The 16,820-nt window shown below is 34.1% G+C and overlaps 3 protein-coding genes and 1 pseudogene across 6 annotated transcripts; 1 reads left to right on the forward strand and 3 right to left on the reverse strand.

Moving 5' to 3' along the window:
• Positions 1–391: 391 nt before the first annotated feature.
• LOC125215657 lies at positions 392–1,916 on the reverse strand (annotated as a pseudogene).
• Positions 1,917–8,207: 6,291 nt separating this feature from the next.
• LOC125214056 (F-box protein At5g52880) lies at positions 8,208–10,863 on the forward strand. 4 transcript variants are annotated; one of them, XM_048114920.1, is made up of 6 exons: positions 8,208–8,516; positions 8,616–8,767; positions 9,290–9,371; positions 9,480–9,673; positions 10,192–10,328; positions 10,471–10,863. In XM_048114920.1, the coding sequence occupies exons 1-6, from the start codon at positions 8,287–8,289 to the stop codon at positions 10,582–10,584; spliced, it is 909 nt and encodes a 302-aa protein (XP_047970877.1). In that variant the 5' UTR covers positions 8,208–8,286; the 3' UTR covers positions 10,585–10,863. The 4 variants fall into 4 exon arrangements, with proteins under 4 accessions (XP_047970877.1, XP_047970878.1, XP_047970876.1 ...); XM_048114921.1 differs by having other exon boundaries at positions 8,616–8,734; positions 9,284–9,371; XM_048114919.1 differs by having other exon boundaries at positions 8,209–8,516; positions 9,284–9,371.
• Positions 10,864–11,091: 228 nt separating this feature from the next.
• On the reverse strand, positions 11,092–13,108 carry LOC125214057 (reticulon-like protein B1). Its single transcript, XM_048114925.1, has 5 exons — positions 12,775–13,108; positions 12,151–12,331; positions 11,928–12,069; positions 11,624–11,693; positions 11,092–11,523 (listed from the first exon to the last, which is right to left on the reverse strand). The coding sequence occupies exons 1-5, from the start codon at positions 12,986–12,988 to the stop codon at positions 11,354–11,356; spliced, it is 777 nt and encodes a 258-aa protein (XP_047970882.1). The 5' UTR covers positions 12,989–13,108; the 3' UTR covers positions 11,092–11,353.
• A 2,820-nt stretch (positions 13,109–15,928) lies between these two features.
• Positions 15,929–16,818, reverse strand: LOC125215670 (membrane-associated kinase regulator 5-like; the record flags this gene model as incomplete). Its single annotated transcript, XM_048117165.1, has 2 exons — positions 15,929–16,284; positions 16,383–16,818. Coding segments are annotated over 2 exons (537 nt in total), but the record flags the coding sequence as incomplete, so codon positions are not given.
• Between the last annotated feature and the right edge of the window lie 2 nt (positions 16,819–16,820).

The raw sequence follows: 16,820 nt of genomic DNA on the forward strand, positions 1-16,820 counted from the left end.
ATATTCAATCTCAATATTATTTTGTTTTGCAAACTGAACCTGACCTAAGATTCAAAATATGGATATCATCTTGTCCTTCGCCTTGCAAACCAATTATCTATAGATTGTTAAACGTTTAGAAACTGTGTACTCCTACATACATGATTAAATTTTATCGATATTTCATATTAATATTCTACTTATAGTTAATTTAAAATACATTGCATACTAATATATCATTCTGCGACAATTTAATTAATAAAATAAAATTGATTTATAATTTATTTTGATTGAATTTAAAATTTAGAAACGCCATCGCCATTGTAAACGTCGAAACTCCCAACATTTCCGTCGGCAAAATACGAAACCTAAACAAAAGAATAAAAGAAAATTCTCCACACTAGAGATTTTATCAAAATACTCCATATCCAAACTTAATTTCTTTGGCTGAATATTTCTTGGTATCATATGTATCAGCTATATCTTTAGCAACTTTAATGGCATCTGATGATATTCCGAAAAGCCCCCTTCCCGTGAACCCGACTGCATATAATCCGTTCTCTCCCTTCCAACTATATGGGAATGGTGTCTTGGGCATTCCATCTTTTGTGAAGAAATCCTCACCCTATCACCAAAACAATTAAATTAAGTAGCAACAATTATTGTTTCTTAAATACGCAAAAAAATTCCATATTGAATATGGATAAAAATTAAAATTAAAATAAAAATGTGTATATTTAGTAGTGACAGTAAGACATGACAAAAAAAACTATTTTGCCGAAACGTTTTGAAATAAATAAATAGAACAACCTTTAGCCAAGTGGGCACATTGCTCTTATACCCCGTTGCAAGAATGATAGAATTGAATTCACGTTCTTGGCCTTCGTTAAATCTTGCACCATTTTTTGTAATCTCCTTCACTCCTTCCACTATCTATTAAAAAGTTATGAGAGATATAGAAGGTAAATGATATTTCTAGACACTCGACTCGACTATATATATGTATATACCTCAATATGTCCGGATTTGATAAGAGAGAAGGCGCCAACGTCGAGCACGGGTGATTTTCTGGTGGCGTTCTTGAGCTCAAGAGGGCCGGTTTTGGGACGGCGGAGGCCCAATCTAGCGGTGCTTCCCATGGTGAAATTCGCAACGAGGACGAGAAACTTGTCAACAAGCTTCAACGGCAGCCATTTCAGCAACACCATCGCCATTGTAAACGTCGAAACTCCCAACACTTCCCTCGGCAAAATGTGAACCTAAACAAGTAGTAATAAAAATAAAAGAAAAATGTGAATATACTCCATAAAAGGTAATGATAAGTTGGTAGGAATAATTACTGACAGAATCTCTGACGGCCATGGAGGGAGAAGCGTGGTGGCGGCAGAGATCCAAGCTGACTTCCATGCCGGAATTCCCACAGCCGACAACGAGCACCTTCTGGTTGGCAAACTCAGAGCCCGACCTATACGCGCTCGAGTGTATGATGGGCCCTTGAAACGTGTGCAGCCCGTGGATCTCAGGAATCACGGGCTCCGCATTCTCCCCAGTTGCCACGATGAGCCAGCGCGACACGTAGGTTGAACCCATTGTTTGGAGGGTCCAAAGGGCGACCGCTGGATCAAAGCGGGCCGAGAGAACGGTCTGATTGAATTGGGGGTGGATTGAGAAATGGCGGGCGTAGTCCTCCAGGTAGGAGACGAATTGATGTTTGGAAGGGTATTTAGGGAAATGATTAGGGAAATTGAGGAATGGGAGCTGGCAGAACTGGCGGGGAAGATGGAGCTTGAGACGATCGTAGCTGCGCTGCTGCCACAGAGATGCGATGCAGTCCCTGCGCTCCAGGAGGAGAACGCGGATGCCGCTTTGGTGGAGGCACGCGGCGGCGGAGAGGCCGACGGCCCGGCGCCTACGATAATCACTTGCTCTTGCTCCATTAACAAAAGGATTTGGTTTTCCCTTTTATTGCAGAGAATCAGAGATAGAGGGAGTGTGTCTTTCACAAGTCGACGCTAATTTATAGGCGCATGCATTTATCGGTTTTGATTATCTACTCTATTTGTGTACTAGCATTTTTGTCAATGCAAATAATATTAATGTGTTTATAATAGTAATACAATTAAAATCAGATCTTTGTTTGCTTAGATTATATGTCTGGTTGATAAGAATAATTATACATTTCATTAAAAAATAGATTAAATTTATTTATTATAATAGAATATATAAAATATGCAAACTTTTATATAAACTCCAATCTATGATTTGGATCATTAGAAAATGATGATAAAATAATAGCAACAAAAAATGTCAAAGGTTGATGTTGTGTTGACATTTTCTATAGCTATTATTTTGTTATCTGTTGACATTTTCTAACGGTTCAGATCATAAAATAAATCTATACTCCTGTATGGATAAAATTGTTATTGTAAAAATATCTACTGGAGGAGCAGCAATGAAGGCAATAATAAATACAAAAGTTGCGGTCAATAAGGTAGGGATCATCAAAACACCAAACCATCCAATGTAAAGACGGTTTTCGGTACTGGTTATCCAGTTGCAGAAGCGACCCCATAGACTTTCGCTTTCGCGTCAATAGAATTAACAAAATAAATTTCTGCTAAAGAATAAACTACACACAAACACACAACATAAAGAGATTTTGAGATATAGATAAATGAGGTGTGAATTCATTCTTAGTTAATGGGGTTGACCATATTAATGGTCCATTTAGTAATTGCCAAACATGGTCGCGATTGGGATTATAAGCAATGCATGACCTCAAACATGGACACAAATAGAAATAGTGACCGCGATTACAACGTGATTAAATATTTGGTCAAGACAATTAATGTAGGTAAAGATTTGGTAAATATGTTTGATACTCTAAATCGTCCTGAAAAAAGACTCAGTTTTTAGTGAAGATTCATTTGTCACCCAACTATTGTTAGTCCTCGCGATTAAAAGTTGTTCACATTATTAATTTCATATAATCACTAAATTAAATAAAAAACATTATTACACGAGGCGTTTCTTTTTGAGTTAAAAGTGTTAACTCTTTTAGATTTCTCTACGTTATTATCTCTCTTACTTTACTTTCTTTTCATTTTAACTTTATTATTTTCTTCTTCCCACAATAATTGTCACTCTTTTCTATTTCGGTCTATCTCACAATAATTGTCACACTTCATTTTACTATAAATAGTAAGTAGGTCCCACATTCCACTAACTCACTCCACTCACATTTTATTAAAAAAATATATAAAAAAGAGGTCTCACTTCCACTAACTTTTCCAACCAACTTTTTTATACATTTCTTAAAACTCGTGCCCACAATAAAAGTGACAATTATTGTGGGACGGAAAGAGTATTATTTTTCAAAGAATTTAACTCCAAACATAAATCAATAAATCATATTGAGGTACATTTAAGGTGCATATAATGGTCCAATCTAGTGTTTGATATGTTGGTTTAGGGATGTCAATCGGGCCAGCCCACCGGGTTTCGGGCCAGCCCTATTCGGGTTGCGGGTCAATCGGGTGCGGGCTAATCGGGTCTGTGATTTTTTCGGGTTATAAAAGTTCAACCCTAACCCTAAAAGCTCGGGTTTCGGGCTAGCCCAACGGGCTAATCGGGTTGCTACCGACAAATTAGCACGCGTTCAATCCAATAAACAATTGTGAAAATTAGTTATATTTATAAAATGTAAAATATTTAATTATGATAAATTTGAGATATATACTTAAATTCAAAAATAAACATGATCAAATACTAATATTTTGAGATTTATACAAAATAAAACGTAAACATCAAAAAATTTTAAAGCATGTTGGCCAGCCCGTCGGGTTTTCGGGTCTGGCCCTAACGGGTTGCGGGTTAATCGGGTGCGGGCTAATCGGGCTGTAATTTTATCGGGCTAAAAATTTTCAGCCCTAACCCTGTAAATTTGGCGGGTTATTCGGGCTGGCGGAAGGGATCACCTCATACTTTGTATGCTACATTTCTTAATACACTGCTAATAACTTGACAAGTGGATCTTATTTTATAGAAAGAAAAATTATTTTCAGAATTTATTTCCTGCACTATCTCCCTACTATATTTAATTATGTTAACTCTTGTAAACAAAAAATATAAATAGTCAAATTTTACTTATTTCAAAAAAATTATAAAAAGAGTCAAATCTTTACGTATTTCAAAAAGTTATAAAAAGATGATTTTTTCTTTTTTCTTTTTTTATTTTATTGAAATAATTTGGTTTGTAATATCACTAAAAAAACTTTGATTGCAATTAATTAGAATTTGACAAAACTTCTTAGATTTAAATAACTATTATCTCAATAAACAGTACTATAAATATTTATAAAATTTCCATAAAAATATTGTAAAACTTTAATTAGTTAAAAAATTGAAATAATTAGTTGACTCTATTATATTTTTATTTTATTGAGAAAAGATAATATAAGTAGTTAGATTTAAAATATCAGAGAAAGTAGAGGAGAAAGATAATAGAGAGTTATATCATAAAGATTAGTCTATTTTTAAATATTAATTTTTCCTAAGTTATTTTAATAAAGTAAAAAAATATTGAAAGAATTTAACTCTTTTATATAATCTTTTGAAATAAGTAAAATTTAACCTATTACTACATTTTTTATTAACAAACGTTAAAGATAATTATTTCAATTTATATTTTTTGTTAACAAATGTTAAGACAATTATTTCAATTAAATATAGAAGAGAGATAGAGATGGAGTACCGTGAAGGAAATATGTGTGTTGTATTGGAAATCATTTTTCTTTCTATAAAATAAGATCCATTTGTCAAATTATTAGTAGTGTATTAAGAAATGTAGCATACAAAGTATGAGGTAATCCCTTCCGCTGAAAAAGGGTGTTTTATTATCATGAAAAATTGAGTGATAATAATATGAGCAACACTATATCAATCTTAAATTTATGTGAAATTTACTAATACAGCCTTCAGTCTTAGAAATATAGAAAAGTCAGAGAATAGTTTTGGAATTTTCTATTATAGTGTGACTTTAAATAACAAACTAAACATATGATATTAAGGACCGTATATAACATACCATTAATTCAAACGCCACAAGTAGAAATCAAAAAATAAGAAAAGCATTTCTACATAATGATTGTGTTCTTATCTAAATGAAAGGTAAACTTCAATTCAAACACATACTTATGTTAATTGATTGCTTGTTTATATCCAATCCAAACAATTTGTGTAATACTCCTTCCGTCCCCAAAAAATATGCACTTTGGATTTGACACGGATTTTAATGCAAAATTGATAAAGTAAAAGAGAGATAGAGAGAAAAAGTAATTAAAATATTATTAGTGGAGAATGATTCTCATCTCTTATATACTTTCTAAAATTAGAAAGTGCATATCTTTATGGGATATTTACAAAAGCACTCCTGAATTAAACGTTGTCTAAAAAAGGAAACACCCTAATTGCATTATTTATAGTATTATTTATTCCTAATTATTATTTTGAAAATGATACTCCACATTTGATGCAATAAAAACACATCAGCATTTTATACTACTCTTGTATATTTCCATAGATTTTTTTACGCAATATATACAATTCCAAAATTTGCCTAAATTTCATTTTGACAATTAAATATACTATCTATTATGTAAAAAAATAATAAAAATAAAGCAGGCCTTCATATGTTTTAACTAAAAAAAACATTATTATGTGTATGAGTGTGATAAGGTAATAATATATACTGCACATAATAAAGCCCAAATTATATGTTACTATTTTTATTACATTCGAAGCCCAACATACTAAAAGCCCAAAATGGATTAGCGTGTTACTCCCTCCGTCCGCGAATAGCAGTCCCATTCGTTTTACCATTTATGGAACCGGGACGAGTTTTAATAAATGTTGAAAAAAGTGGGTGGAAAAAAGTTAGTGGAATATGGATCTCACTTATTTATATTAGTTTTAAATGATATGTGAGTAGAATGAGTTGGTGGAATGTAGGTCTCTTTACCATTTATGGTAATTATGAACCGAGACTCTTATTCGCGGATGGACCAAAATGAAAAAACGGGACTCCTATTCGCGGACGGAGGAAGTATTCCTGATCCAGAGTTTCGCAAAATTGTTTAGGATTTTTTATTTCCATAATTATTTAGTGTCCTATTCTTGATTAATTTGCATAATTGTGCAATGTCTCTTCTTCGCATTCCAACTTCGGGACTAGAGCAACCACAGTTCTTGCCTTGGTTTGAGAAATTTAAGAGATTCTTGGGTCGCCTTTGATAAATTTGAATTCGCGTTGAGATGTATTATTGTATAGGGTTTCATTACTTTTGTTGATTTACGTTGATTTTACTCTTTGATTTAAGTTGTTTTTATTTGTTGTATCAAAATTGTTAACTTTTAATAGAGTTATTTTTATTAATGTTGTGTTTAGTTTTTTTCTTTTCTTATTGTCTTTAATAGCCACATGGAATTAATGAGATGAAGTATGAGTGCTACTACTAATTGGAGTGAAACAGAGTAATCTACTGAAGCTACGTTATTAGTCACCAAAATCATTTTTCTGCAACACACACAAAAAAAATACTATTAGTGTGAAAATCATAAGACAAGGTGTAGCCCTGCTTAGTAAAAGGGCTAATTCACATACACCTAGTAAAGCACGTGTAAATCCAAAGCCATGCAATTCCATCTTTCAGCCCTTTCTTCCATGCGTAGCTTACAACATGTACTTACCAAATCTTTCAGCCCTTTCTTCCTTAAATAATTTGGAGTAGTACATTTATTGTTGGCGAGAACGTTTGGAATCGATTGAGCAACAAGTGAAATCAAGAACAAAATCTAAAATGGAAGGAAGAGGAATCTTGTTTTATTGAGAGATACAGAGACAATCAAAAATTGGGAATGAAAACCCTTGTTCTAAAGATCAGCTTAGCGAGAAAGGGAAAAACAATGAACGGCCGAGATCTAATCCATCTTACTTAAAGGATCTAACGGTGACAACTAATCCTTACACTTCAGCTATAAAACGTAGTCAGGCTCATGCGACTTCTCTCTGCTTCGAGTCAGCCCCAAAACTCTGGCTCAACACTTAGCACCAACCAGCAACCGCCAAGATCACATTTATATATATAGATTTTGAATACAGAACCCGAATTAACATCAGATGTGAACGTGAATGTGAATGATATTATCTGCTATTTAGCAATGTGAATGTGAATAATATTTTCTGCTATTTAGCAATGTGAATAATCACTATTTTCAAATTTAAAAACGTGAATAATCCATTTTGGTGATGTTTATTACCAAACAAAAATTACACTATTTTAACCAATTAAGTATAATTTAATTAATAAGATGTTTCTTCTACCGATGAAGCATAACTTAGATCATACAACATTTTTTCGCATCAAAGTTCGAGTCATGGAGAAATTTTAGAAGAATTGTATATTTTCCTTTTAAGGAAAAGTTGCATAGTAAATGTCATCTCTGTATTAGTTTCAACTTTCAAGTACAGATTTGTAGCATACATAAAAAATATTAATAGTAGACATTATTAATACTTCCAACCAATGTTTTACAAATCGGATTGGTGAACGAAGCGGAGAAGCTACTTGTTCACGGTTCAATCAGTCCAACCGGTTTAATCACTGGTCGAACTGTTATACTATTTTAAATATAAAATATATTAAATTTACATATGACTAATTGTATATTAAAAAACGTTAACCTTATATATAATTAGTTGTAAGTAAAAATATTAGAATTTCATAAATAATAAAATTGGTTAGATAAATAAAATTAAATTTATAAATGATTAGTTATACAGAGTCAATATTAAAAACTATTAAACTCTGTATAATTATAAACTCCTATATTGTAAAGTGATTGTAAAAGTATAATTAAAATATAAGAAATATAGAATTAAAATGAATTATTAGTTTGGTGGAAAAAAATTGATTTAATATATAATAATAATTAATGCTCACAATATTTTAAAATAATAATACGGAGTGAAGTGGAAAAGGAGTTGATATTATGTGTTCAAGTCCAAGCAAAATTCAAAAATCGGTTTATTTTCCATAAATAGCAGAAATTTTGAAACAATATTTTAAAAAATGAAAAAAAAAACTCAAAAATCGGTTTATTTTCCATGAATAGCAGAGTATGAGAAAATGAAGAAGAAATAATATATCTTCTAAATTAAGCCCATTTAAATCGTCCATTCCTCAGTAAACGGCTGTGAATTATTTGTTTTTGTCAATTTCTCCCAATCTGGAGATCTGCAGTTTTGAGATGGTTATCCGGAATCGAAAAATCAATGCTTGTGCAGCTGGGAGATTCAACAACCCAATTGATCGATACCAATCTTTATCAATCAAAGAATGCCTCTCCAAACCCTCCCAATATTTCTTCGCATCTAAACAATTGAGCTTCCTTCTTAAAAATGCCTACTCTAAGTTCCCCAAAAATCTTCAATCGCTCATTTTTCAGGATACAATTTTCGCTTTCCGCCTTCTCCCCGAGTAAGCCTAAATATGGGGGGAATAGATTTTGTGATATTTAGGTTTATGAATTGTGCATTTTTTTGTTTTATTTGGATTATTTATTGATTGAAAATCCAGGATGCAGACGCAGTCAGCAATTTCAGCTGCTAATTCTCTTCTGCAAAGTGCGGAATTTGCTTTGCCGAGGCAAAAGAGAGCATTGGCTGTCACGGAACACAAGCATGCAGTTGTTGCAAGTAAGAGAAAATCCAAGACAAATAAAGAAGAAGGTGCTTTTTCACTTTACTTCGACTTATTTGGGATAAATGCTTTGTTGCTGTTTGCACTGTATTGTAAATTGTGATCTTGTTTTTGGTGTGGAAATTAATTCCTTTTTGGTTAATGATTTTAAAAGAATGATCTAGGGTTGTGAATTAATTACTTCAATCTTTAGGTTGAACTGATCGATGTATGTGTAGATACACTGTTGAGTTTGATCCATTGATCCCTCTCTAGGCATTAGAATGCAGTAATCGTGTGCACTTCGAGTCGAAAGGCATAAATTCATTTATTTGATCCTAAGGCCTCCTCACTTGATGCACTAGCTTAGTTTTGGCCTTCTCGTAAAATATTAACCTGTGATTTGTTTCACGTATTGGGCCAAGAGAAGAGTTAACCTTTAATGTAGCTACTGTGCAACATTCTTGATTGTAGCGTTACGGTATAATGGGCATCAACTATCAGTCCTTTGTTTGTATGGTTTTCCGTTTTCCAGATTGTATTTGAGTTGTCTCCTTGTGTTCCAGTTATAGATCAGCTTCCTCAGGATGTTCTTGTACACATATTTGGCTTCTTAGATGTGAAATCTCTACTTTCTGCTTCTGCAGTCTGCCGGTACTTCCTTTACTCATCACTCAAGGTGTTTTTTATGTTCGTCTTTTACCCTCATCACGATGGTCATGCATGTTGGAAGTGGCTTCTCATATGAGGGTCAATTTACAGGTCATGGAATGGTGCTGCTGGTGACAACTGTCTATGGAAATTGTTGTATGACACTTACTTTAGCAATTGTGAGAATATTGTGAAGAACAAGGGACTTGAAACAGTTGGAACGAGTAAAAATGAGATGCGTCAGATTGAAAGCATTACATCATTTGGTGTTAACTATAGATTTGCATTTGAAGCGGCCTATAAAGGTATGTGATTCCTTGGTCTGTTTTGGTCCTTTTGACAATAGTTGCATGGGAAGCAAGTTCATAATATTAATTACAAAGGGTGGCAACCAACGATAGTGACTGACTCTACTGATAAAAGTATCCGATTAGATGAAGATTTTAAAAATATCCAGAGGTCCTTGAGAAGATTAATCTAACAAAAAACAATGAATTAGACAGAAAACGTGAACATTGTCGATCCAATTCAAATGCTTTTACTACTAAATATTCGACTCCAAGTACTGTAAGAATTGAATATATTTCCATGAGATTCAATCGTGAACATGACCGGTATCTATCAATAGAAGTTTTTCTTTTCCTTTCGTACATGTGGAAATTGTCCTACATGGGAATTTCAGTCTTGTTGTTTTGGTATGTGCACCAACCCACACATGCCTCTGTGTGTTTATATGGATTGTTCGTGGTCCTATTTCAATGTAACGATGTCTTATCCATTTATATCGCATTCTAATACTGAACTTTTTTTTTATTTATTTCAGATGAAAAACTGGGATGTTGTACAGGATACTGTTCAAGTTGCCATTCAATCGTGTGGCTTAATCGCAACAGATGTTCCAATCAGACCGGTAGAAGAAATGAAGTAGAGCACCAAATCATGCCTATATCTATAGAAAAGGTGACTTCAAAAACACTCTCTATTCCAAATTCTAACTTCAGTTGAGCTATTTTGTTTCTTCACATGCTTCACTCTTTCATCTTCTAACTTCAACTTTTGTCACAAAACCAAATCTAACTAAATGTTTTTATGGGAATCTCAGATTGATGACTTCATTTTAAATGGCTTTGTGTCATCTGAGTCTTCCTCAGATAGTGACAGTGATACCGATGATGAGTTTGCCTTGAGGCTATGGGCCTATCCTAGACAATATTAGCTGATAAACACCATGTTATGAAATGTTGTAAATTGTGTTTTTAGGTTTTTGGAGAGGCCAGCATCTCATTCAATGGTATTTTTCGCATTGTCTGGGTTAAGGGTTAATTTATCACAGGAGATTTTATGTTGTGAAAGAGTAGGCTTCTGCCATCCATTGTCTCCTCTTAAGCTCTCAGCTATGTTAATATAGTAGAAGACAAGTAGTTAGTTGACAGTCACAGACGAATTCAATAAACTAATTTATCATTGTTAAATGAATACATTTATACTTTTATCATAAGCTCCGTATGTTGTTGATTATATATATGAAATTTGTGTTTGGGGAAAATGCACACCGACGCCCTTTCCTCACGAGTCACGAGTATGATATTAGAACAAAACCAATTCAGTTTCTTGGAGAATTCAACACAGTTATATATTGGTAACCAAAATAGTAGTACTACTGTATTTAGCAAAGAGGCGATGTAAAAGTATTTCTTGGTTTTCTAAGTAAAGACAGTTCTGCTACTCATCAATCATCATGGCAATTAAATTTGGACTATCCATAATTGTAAGTAATATAATTCCAAACACTGGAGCAAGACAAGCTCAAAACCGCCTAAATCAAATTTTAAACTATGAACCCGGATGTAAAAAAAAAAAAGCAAACGACCAAACACGGGTTCCATCAGGCATCAGACAACTTAGCCACAACAACAAGAAAGGAAATGGAAATACAAAGCCTTTCAAGACAGACCTAGTAGCACCACCTCACACAAAGGAATCTTCTAAGCGAACTTCTTATCTTTAAGAGGGCCTTTTGGAATTTTACTCAAAACCTTGGCATCAAACACAGCATATTGTTTTTTGAACTCGGCCTCAGCCTTCTCAGCAAAAGCATCAACCTGATCTTCGTACTTTTCATAAAGAACTGGAACCGTGTGCAGCAAAACGAAACCTGTATGAGAAGAAAACAAAATGAGGTAGTGCAGATGTTGGCTGGATCACTATACTTGGAAAGTATCAGTAACTGAGATAAACGACAGCCAGGTACTTACATATGTAGAACAGGGTAAGGGAGTTGAAGCAGGATCCAAGAATTGACACAGTCCAAAGGCCAGCAATCACCTATTATGACAGAATGCAATACACTAATCAGCAAGAGATTGATGGTAAAAATTGTGAACTTTAGAAGAAAACCAAAACAAAGAAACAGAATTAGCCTTAAAAAACTACTCCAGTAACACAATCATAACAAACTAAGAAGCCATGAGGTATATTCTGGTCACAGCTGGCCAATACACAGGTGATTAACCAAAACAGAAAACTTATGCTCTATAGCAAGAGCGTTCAGATACATACAGCAAGGAATTTCTTCAAATCTCTCCCAGATGCTACAACTCGAAGCAAGGCAAAAAGTGAGTTGATTTCTGTCCTAAGGGCTGATGCTACACCGAGGACAACATCCTGAGGAAGAACAACTTCAGGGATCTTTGGCGGGGACCTGAGAAGTTACATAGGAAGTAAGACATAAGAACACTTAAAATGAATAGAACTTTTAACCAGGGATCATAAATAACCATACTTGTTGATGAAGGTTGATGCATTTGACCACAAGAAAACGACTGCCAAACCAAGAATCAGGATGTGGCAAACTAGCGTGAGCAGGTGATACTCAAGCAATTCAAAAAGCACCCAAATTGCAGTAGCAAGACCTAACACACCACCAGTAACTTTCTTGTCCCTCCATAGGAAAATGTCAGCAGCTGCCACCAGTAAAAATAGGTGCATCAATAATAGATCAGTAATTGTAGTATGCAAGCAATGCTTTATTTTCTACATTCTCAAACGCCTGAATTTTTAAACAAATGTTATAGCAGATCAGACAGATATCCATGATCATTTTCTGAAGATCATAACACAATATAACAGATTAACCGAAAATACAATCCAAATCATCAAATAACCTAAGAGATCACAATCTAACAAATCAATATAAACTAAATTCCACTCATAACAAGTTCAAAGCAAATCTTCATCATCCCTAATTGAATTTCAGGTTCATATAAGCACATATATTACATTCACAAATCTCATACTTAACAACATTAGCAGAGCCATCAAATCTGAACACACCGAGATTGCGCATCCATCAACCAATAGAAACATTTGACAATGAAAAATAACAAAAGGAAAGGCAACAACATACGCTTTCCGCCGCCCAAAACCTTGTGCACTGGCTTCTCGCGGCCGAACAAACGGTAGATCTTAGCCTTCATGGCAGATGCCTTGGATTTGAGGTCACCGTCATCGTCGGAGTCAGATGACGACGAGCCGCTGCCGTGAAATTTGTCCGTGATCTTGTCGATCAGTGATTCAGCAGCAGATACGTGCTTCTCGTGCTCAGCGTCGTGATCGGCCATTGATTCCAAACTTCGATCTCAAATCCCCGCCGCGGAAAAGTAGGGCTTCAGTCGCTAGATACACTGCGCTCCCACTATTTTCACTTCAAATGTGAGAGAGGAGGAGAATGAGAAATGCAAGGGTTTTAAGAAAGGTATTGGATTTGGGATTGCTGAGGCTAATCCGAGCCGCTTGCTTCGGAGTAACGGAAATCGAGAACAGAAATTCCAAATCTGCGACGACTTTAACGGACGTTACATTCCGAACCTCTTTTTCTTATGCAGCTGTAGTCAATTGTTTTTTCCTCATAGTAGATCACGACCGATTTACCTTTTTTTTTAAAGTAAAAATAGATTAATGAAATTTCAACTAAATAGAATGAAAAGTGAAAAAGGCATGTATATCCGTAGAATGTAGCGAATTCTAGTTCTAGTTAAATACAAACCGCAAATACATTAATTTGACATTGACATGAATTGAATATTTGAACAAACTTCGTTCCTCTCATTTAAAATATAGACAAGATATTTACATGTACAGAAGATTTGATGGATTATATAAGATTGTGTTATGTGATTGCTCGAGTAATCACGTTAATTTAATCATATTGAAACAATTTTAATCATATGGAGTACATTTCAAGACCATTATTAAGTTATTATACACACAAACATTGCATTGATAAATTACTCTACAAAATGTTATATATGAAAAAAGAAAGTAAATTGTAAAAAAAAAAAAAAAATACTCACGTTCAGTCAAATTCTCATCGATTTGATAACTTTAAAATAATATCTTTACTCCATATTATAAATTTATCATATTTCTAATAGTCTAATGGCAAAAAGTTCGGCATATTAAATGTGTCTAAACCTATTGACGTAACATATATATGTGTAAAAATAAAGACCTGCAATTACAACGTTTTGTGCACGTAGTATTTTTTACGGTGTATTTCTCATAATTTCATATTTTCTTTAAAATATGAGATTATGTGATAATTGAAAAAATGTTGAAGTTATGATATAGTAATCGACAATTTTCTAAAATTATACTCACCTTCTCTATGAAAAATAGTCTCATTTTGCTATTTGAGATGTTCACGAGACCCGGTTCTAAAAATGCAAAAAAAAAAATCTCTCATATTTTATCCACTTTTTTTCCTCTCTCCCGTATTTTAGTACTTTCCCTTTATCGTTCTCTCTTACCATATCATTTCTCATTAGAATATGTGTTCCACAATTAAATCTGTTTTTATGAACGTAAGAGTAGAATTAATCAGAATTCGACCAAATTTTATAATTTTTTTTTTTTTTACAAATCAACCAAAATTAAATCAATATAGACTTTTGACTGGAAAAAAACCCAAATTATAGATTTGTTTAGGCTGAAAAATCCAATTTAGTGATTAAAATATTGTGTAATAAGATATGGGCGGTGAGTATATAGGAATCTTGAGTGCTGATATGATACGGCGTCACGTCGCAGTTCAAACTTTGAACTGAACGTGCTTACGACGTGGAAGCAGGTGAGTGGTGGCGACCACATGCCTTATCAGACTGTAGTGGGCCCTTCCTAGTGGGCCTGTTGCATGGCATGGTTTTTGGGCCGCTACTGGACATCATTTCAGTTTAATTCTTTTTTCCTAGGTGGTGTTCGGTTTGGAAGATAAAATAATACCAAGATACAATCTAAGATACAATCTAAGATTGAGTTGTGATATTATTTTAGTTGTGGGATTGAATCTCATAATTATTCATCTAGGATTGAGTTGTGGGGTTGAATCTCATGAACCAAACATACTACAAATTTAATTTCGGATACAATCTTGCAAAACGAACACCCTAGGTGATAGAAATTGTACTTTTTAAAATTCATTATTCCTCGTAGTAAATTCAGCATATTTCATGAATAATTTTATTTTAGGGTACTCTCCAAATTAAGTCCCCATGATTTCTTTGTTTTTTTACGAGTTAAGCATCAATGCATCAGAGCTAATTGCCATGGGTCGAGAAGGCTTTCTTATATTCATTCTTTCGCTAATTCGGTGAGATGATGATTAACCAATTTGGTTATTACAGACATTGATGGTAAGTGGTAACATAGTTCAAAATAGTTTGTTGGGCCTCATTAACTAAAAGAAACCCTCAAATAATTTCAATCTGAGAAGCCCACTAACACAATCTGATTAGTTGGGAAATATAGTACTACTAGCTGATACTCCTATTATAAATTTGAATAAATGAATAAAAAAATATTGTATAACAAAGAGTCATCGAGGAACGTGATAATTTAATATGACCTTTAATACATTTTGTTTGACTCTAAGCATAACCCATTTTCAACGACCCTCAGTCTACGCTACTACATTATTGTAAATCAATTGCTTGTTTTTAGTAATGGACTAATGTGGGTCGTTGACTAGTTGTTAGAATTCTATAGAGCACCAACAAATTAAAATTGTACACTGCTTATGGTATCCATGAACCAACATCACCTGTTTTATCAATATTTAATATTCACATAACATTAAAATTAAAATTGTACTTCAGTTGATACTAATAATTTAATTTTAACATTCTCATACACATTCTAAAATCACGAAGAAAGATTTGGATGCCGTTGAGAACTCAACTAACCTAATCCAATGTCAATTGGAGCAAGTAAAACTGCATTAAATTCGACCCTTAGCAGGTGTGACCGACTAAACTGTGCGACTACTCTGCTCCAACTTTGGTTGGAATTTATTTTCGTTCTTCATTCCCGGTCCATTGCTAGTGATAGCCATGAATCTCCTCTACTTTTTGACATTAACAACGGTTTTTCAATCCATGGGTTTCGTTTTATGAATTCATCGTCAAAACGAGGAGTTAAAACTAGCGCCAAAAGTTGAAGTTTATGCGCTAAAATAAAGTGACATTTTGTAACGTGAAACCAAAAACACAAACGATGAAGCGATCGTGATCATTATAAGTAGAAAAGTCCATAAAATTACATTGCAGGACATGACATTTAAAATTCTTTTAAAAGTTTAGCCACACTAAGCATCTCTAATATTTGGCCATCAGTTACTTTTTAGTTTTACTACTAGTTGTTACAGAACAACAACTATGCATTGCTATACTAATTGGACTGCCCGATTTCAATTTTTTTTCTTTTTCACTTTTCAAAAACTATCTTCCCGCTGCTTCTGTTTTCCGCTACTGAACTGCGATTCAAATGCTGCACCGTTTTTGCTCCTCGAATGAATTTCTCGACGCTGCTCTTAGTGTCTCGTGTGATGGATCGCTCGTAGCTCTAAATAATCGCGAATAATCTGAAATAAAATTAATCGAATAATGATTAGCAATTTGAATTCGTACCAGATTATTTTTGAAAAAGAGGAAATTGAAGTGAAATGAAAAATGAAGGTACCTTGGGATGAAGAATTGAAGAATTTTTTGCAATGGAGAATGGCGCCTTGGATTCCGTCGTTCTGTTCCAGCAAGGAATCGTCTCTCCGGCGGATCGACGGCGGCGCAACTCCAACCGAAGCCGATCGACTCTTTCCTAAATTCCGCGTCACAATCTTAAAGCTTCCGATCAAGTTAACCGGAGAAGACGACGGAGTTGCGGAATCGGTCGATTTCACCTTATTTGAGATCTTCACGTAGAACGGCCTAATCAACTTGAGATACTTAGGTACGGACTTCTCCTCGTAATCGAAGTTTTGTCTCATCATTTTGCTTCTCAAACTGTTGCTCCGGTCGAGCTTCGACGATTTCGCCTTGGTATCGCTTCTCGACGATTTCCTGAAACCTAACATGAAGACCTGAAACTTAGGAGCTGATCGGAGGATAGTCACAGGTGACA

This window comes from Salvia hispanica, chromosome 3 (genome assembly GCF_023119035.1).
Source record: "Salvia hispanica cultivar TCC Black 2014 chromosome 3, UniMelb_Shisp_WGS_1.0, whole genome shotgun sequence".
Taxonomy (NCBI): domain Eukaryota; kingdom Viridiplantae; phylum Streptophyta; class Magnoliopsida; order Lamiales; family Lamiaceae; genus Salvia; species Salvia hispanica.

What these genes read in the sequence shown, in the direction of transcription:
- LOC125214056 (XM_048114919.1), top strand. Translation starts at nt 8,287, where the DNA reads ATGGTTATCCGGAATCGAAAAATCAATGCTTGTGCAGCTGGGAGATTC. An exon ending in ATTTGAAGCGGCCTATAAAG is followed by an intron (nt 9,674 to 10,191) that starts GTATGTGATTCC and finishes TATTTATTTCAG; the next exon opens with ATGAAAAACTGGGATGTTGT. An exon ending in TGCCTATATCTATAGAAAAG is followed by an intron (nt 10,329 to 10,470) that starts GTGACTTCAAAA and finishes TGGGAATCTCAG; the next exon opens with ATTGATGACTTCATTTTAAA.
- LOC125214057 (XM_048114925.1), bottom strand. Translation starts at nt 12,988, where the DNA reads ATGGCCGATCACGACGCTGAGCACGAGAAGCACGTATCTGCTGCTGAA. An exon ending in GCATCAACCTTCATCAACAA is followed by an intron (nt 12,070 to 12,150) that starts GTATGGTTATTT and finishes GTAACTTCTCAG; the next exon opens with GTCCCCGCCAAAGATCCCTG. An exon ending in CCTTACCCTGTTCTACATAT is followed by an intron (nt 11,524 to 11,623) that starts GTAAGTACCTGG and finishes CTTCTCATACAG; the next exon opens with GTTTCGTTTTGCTGCACACG.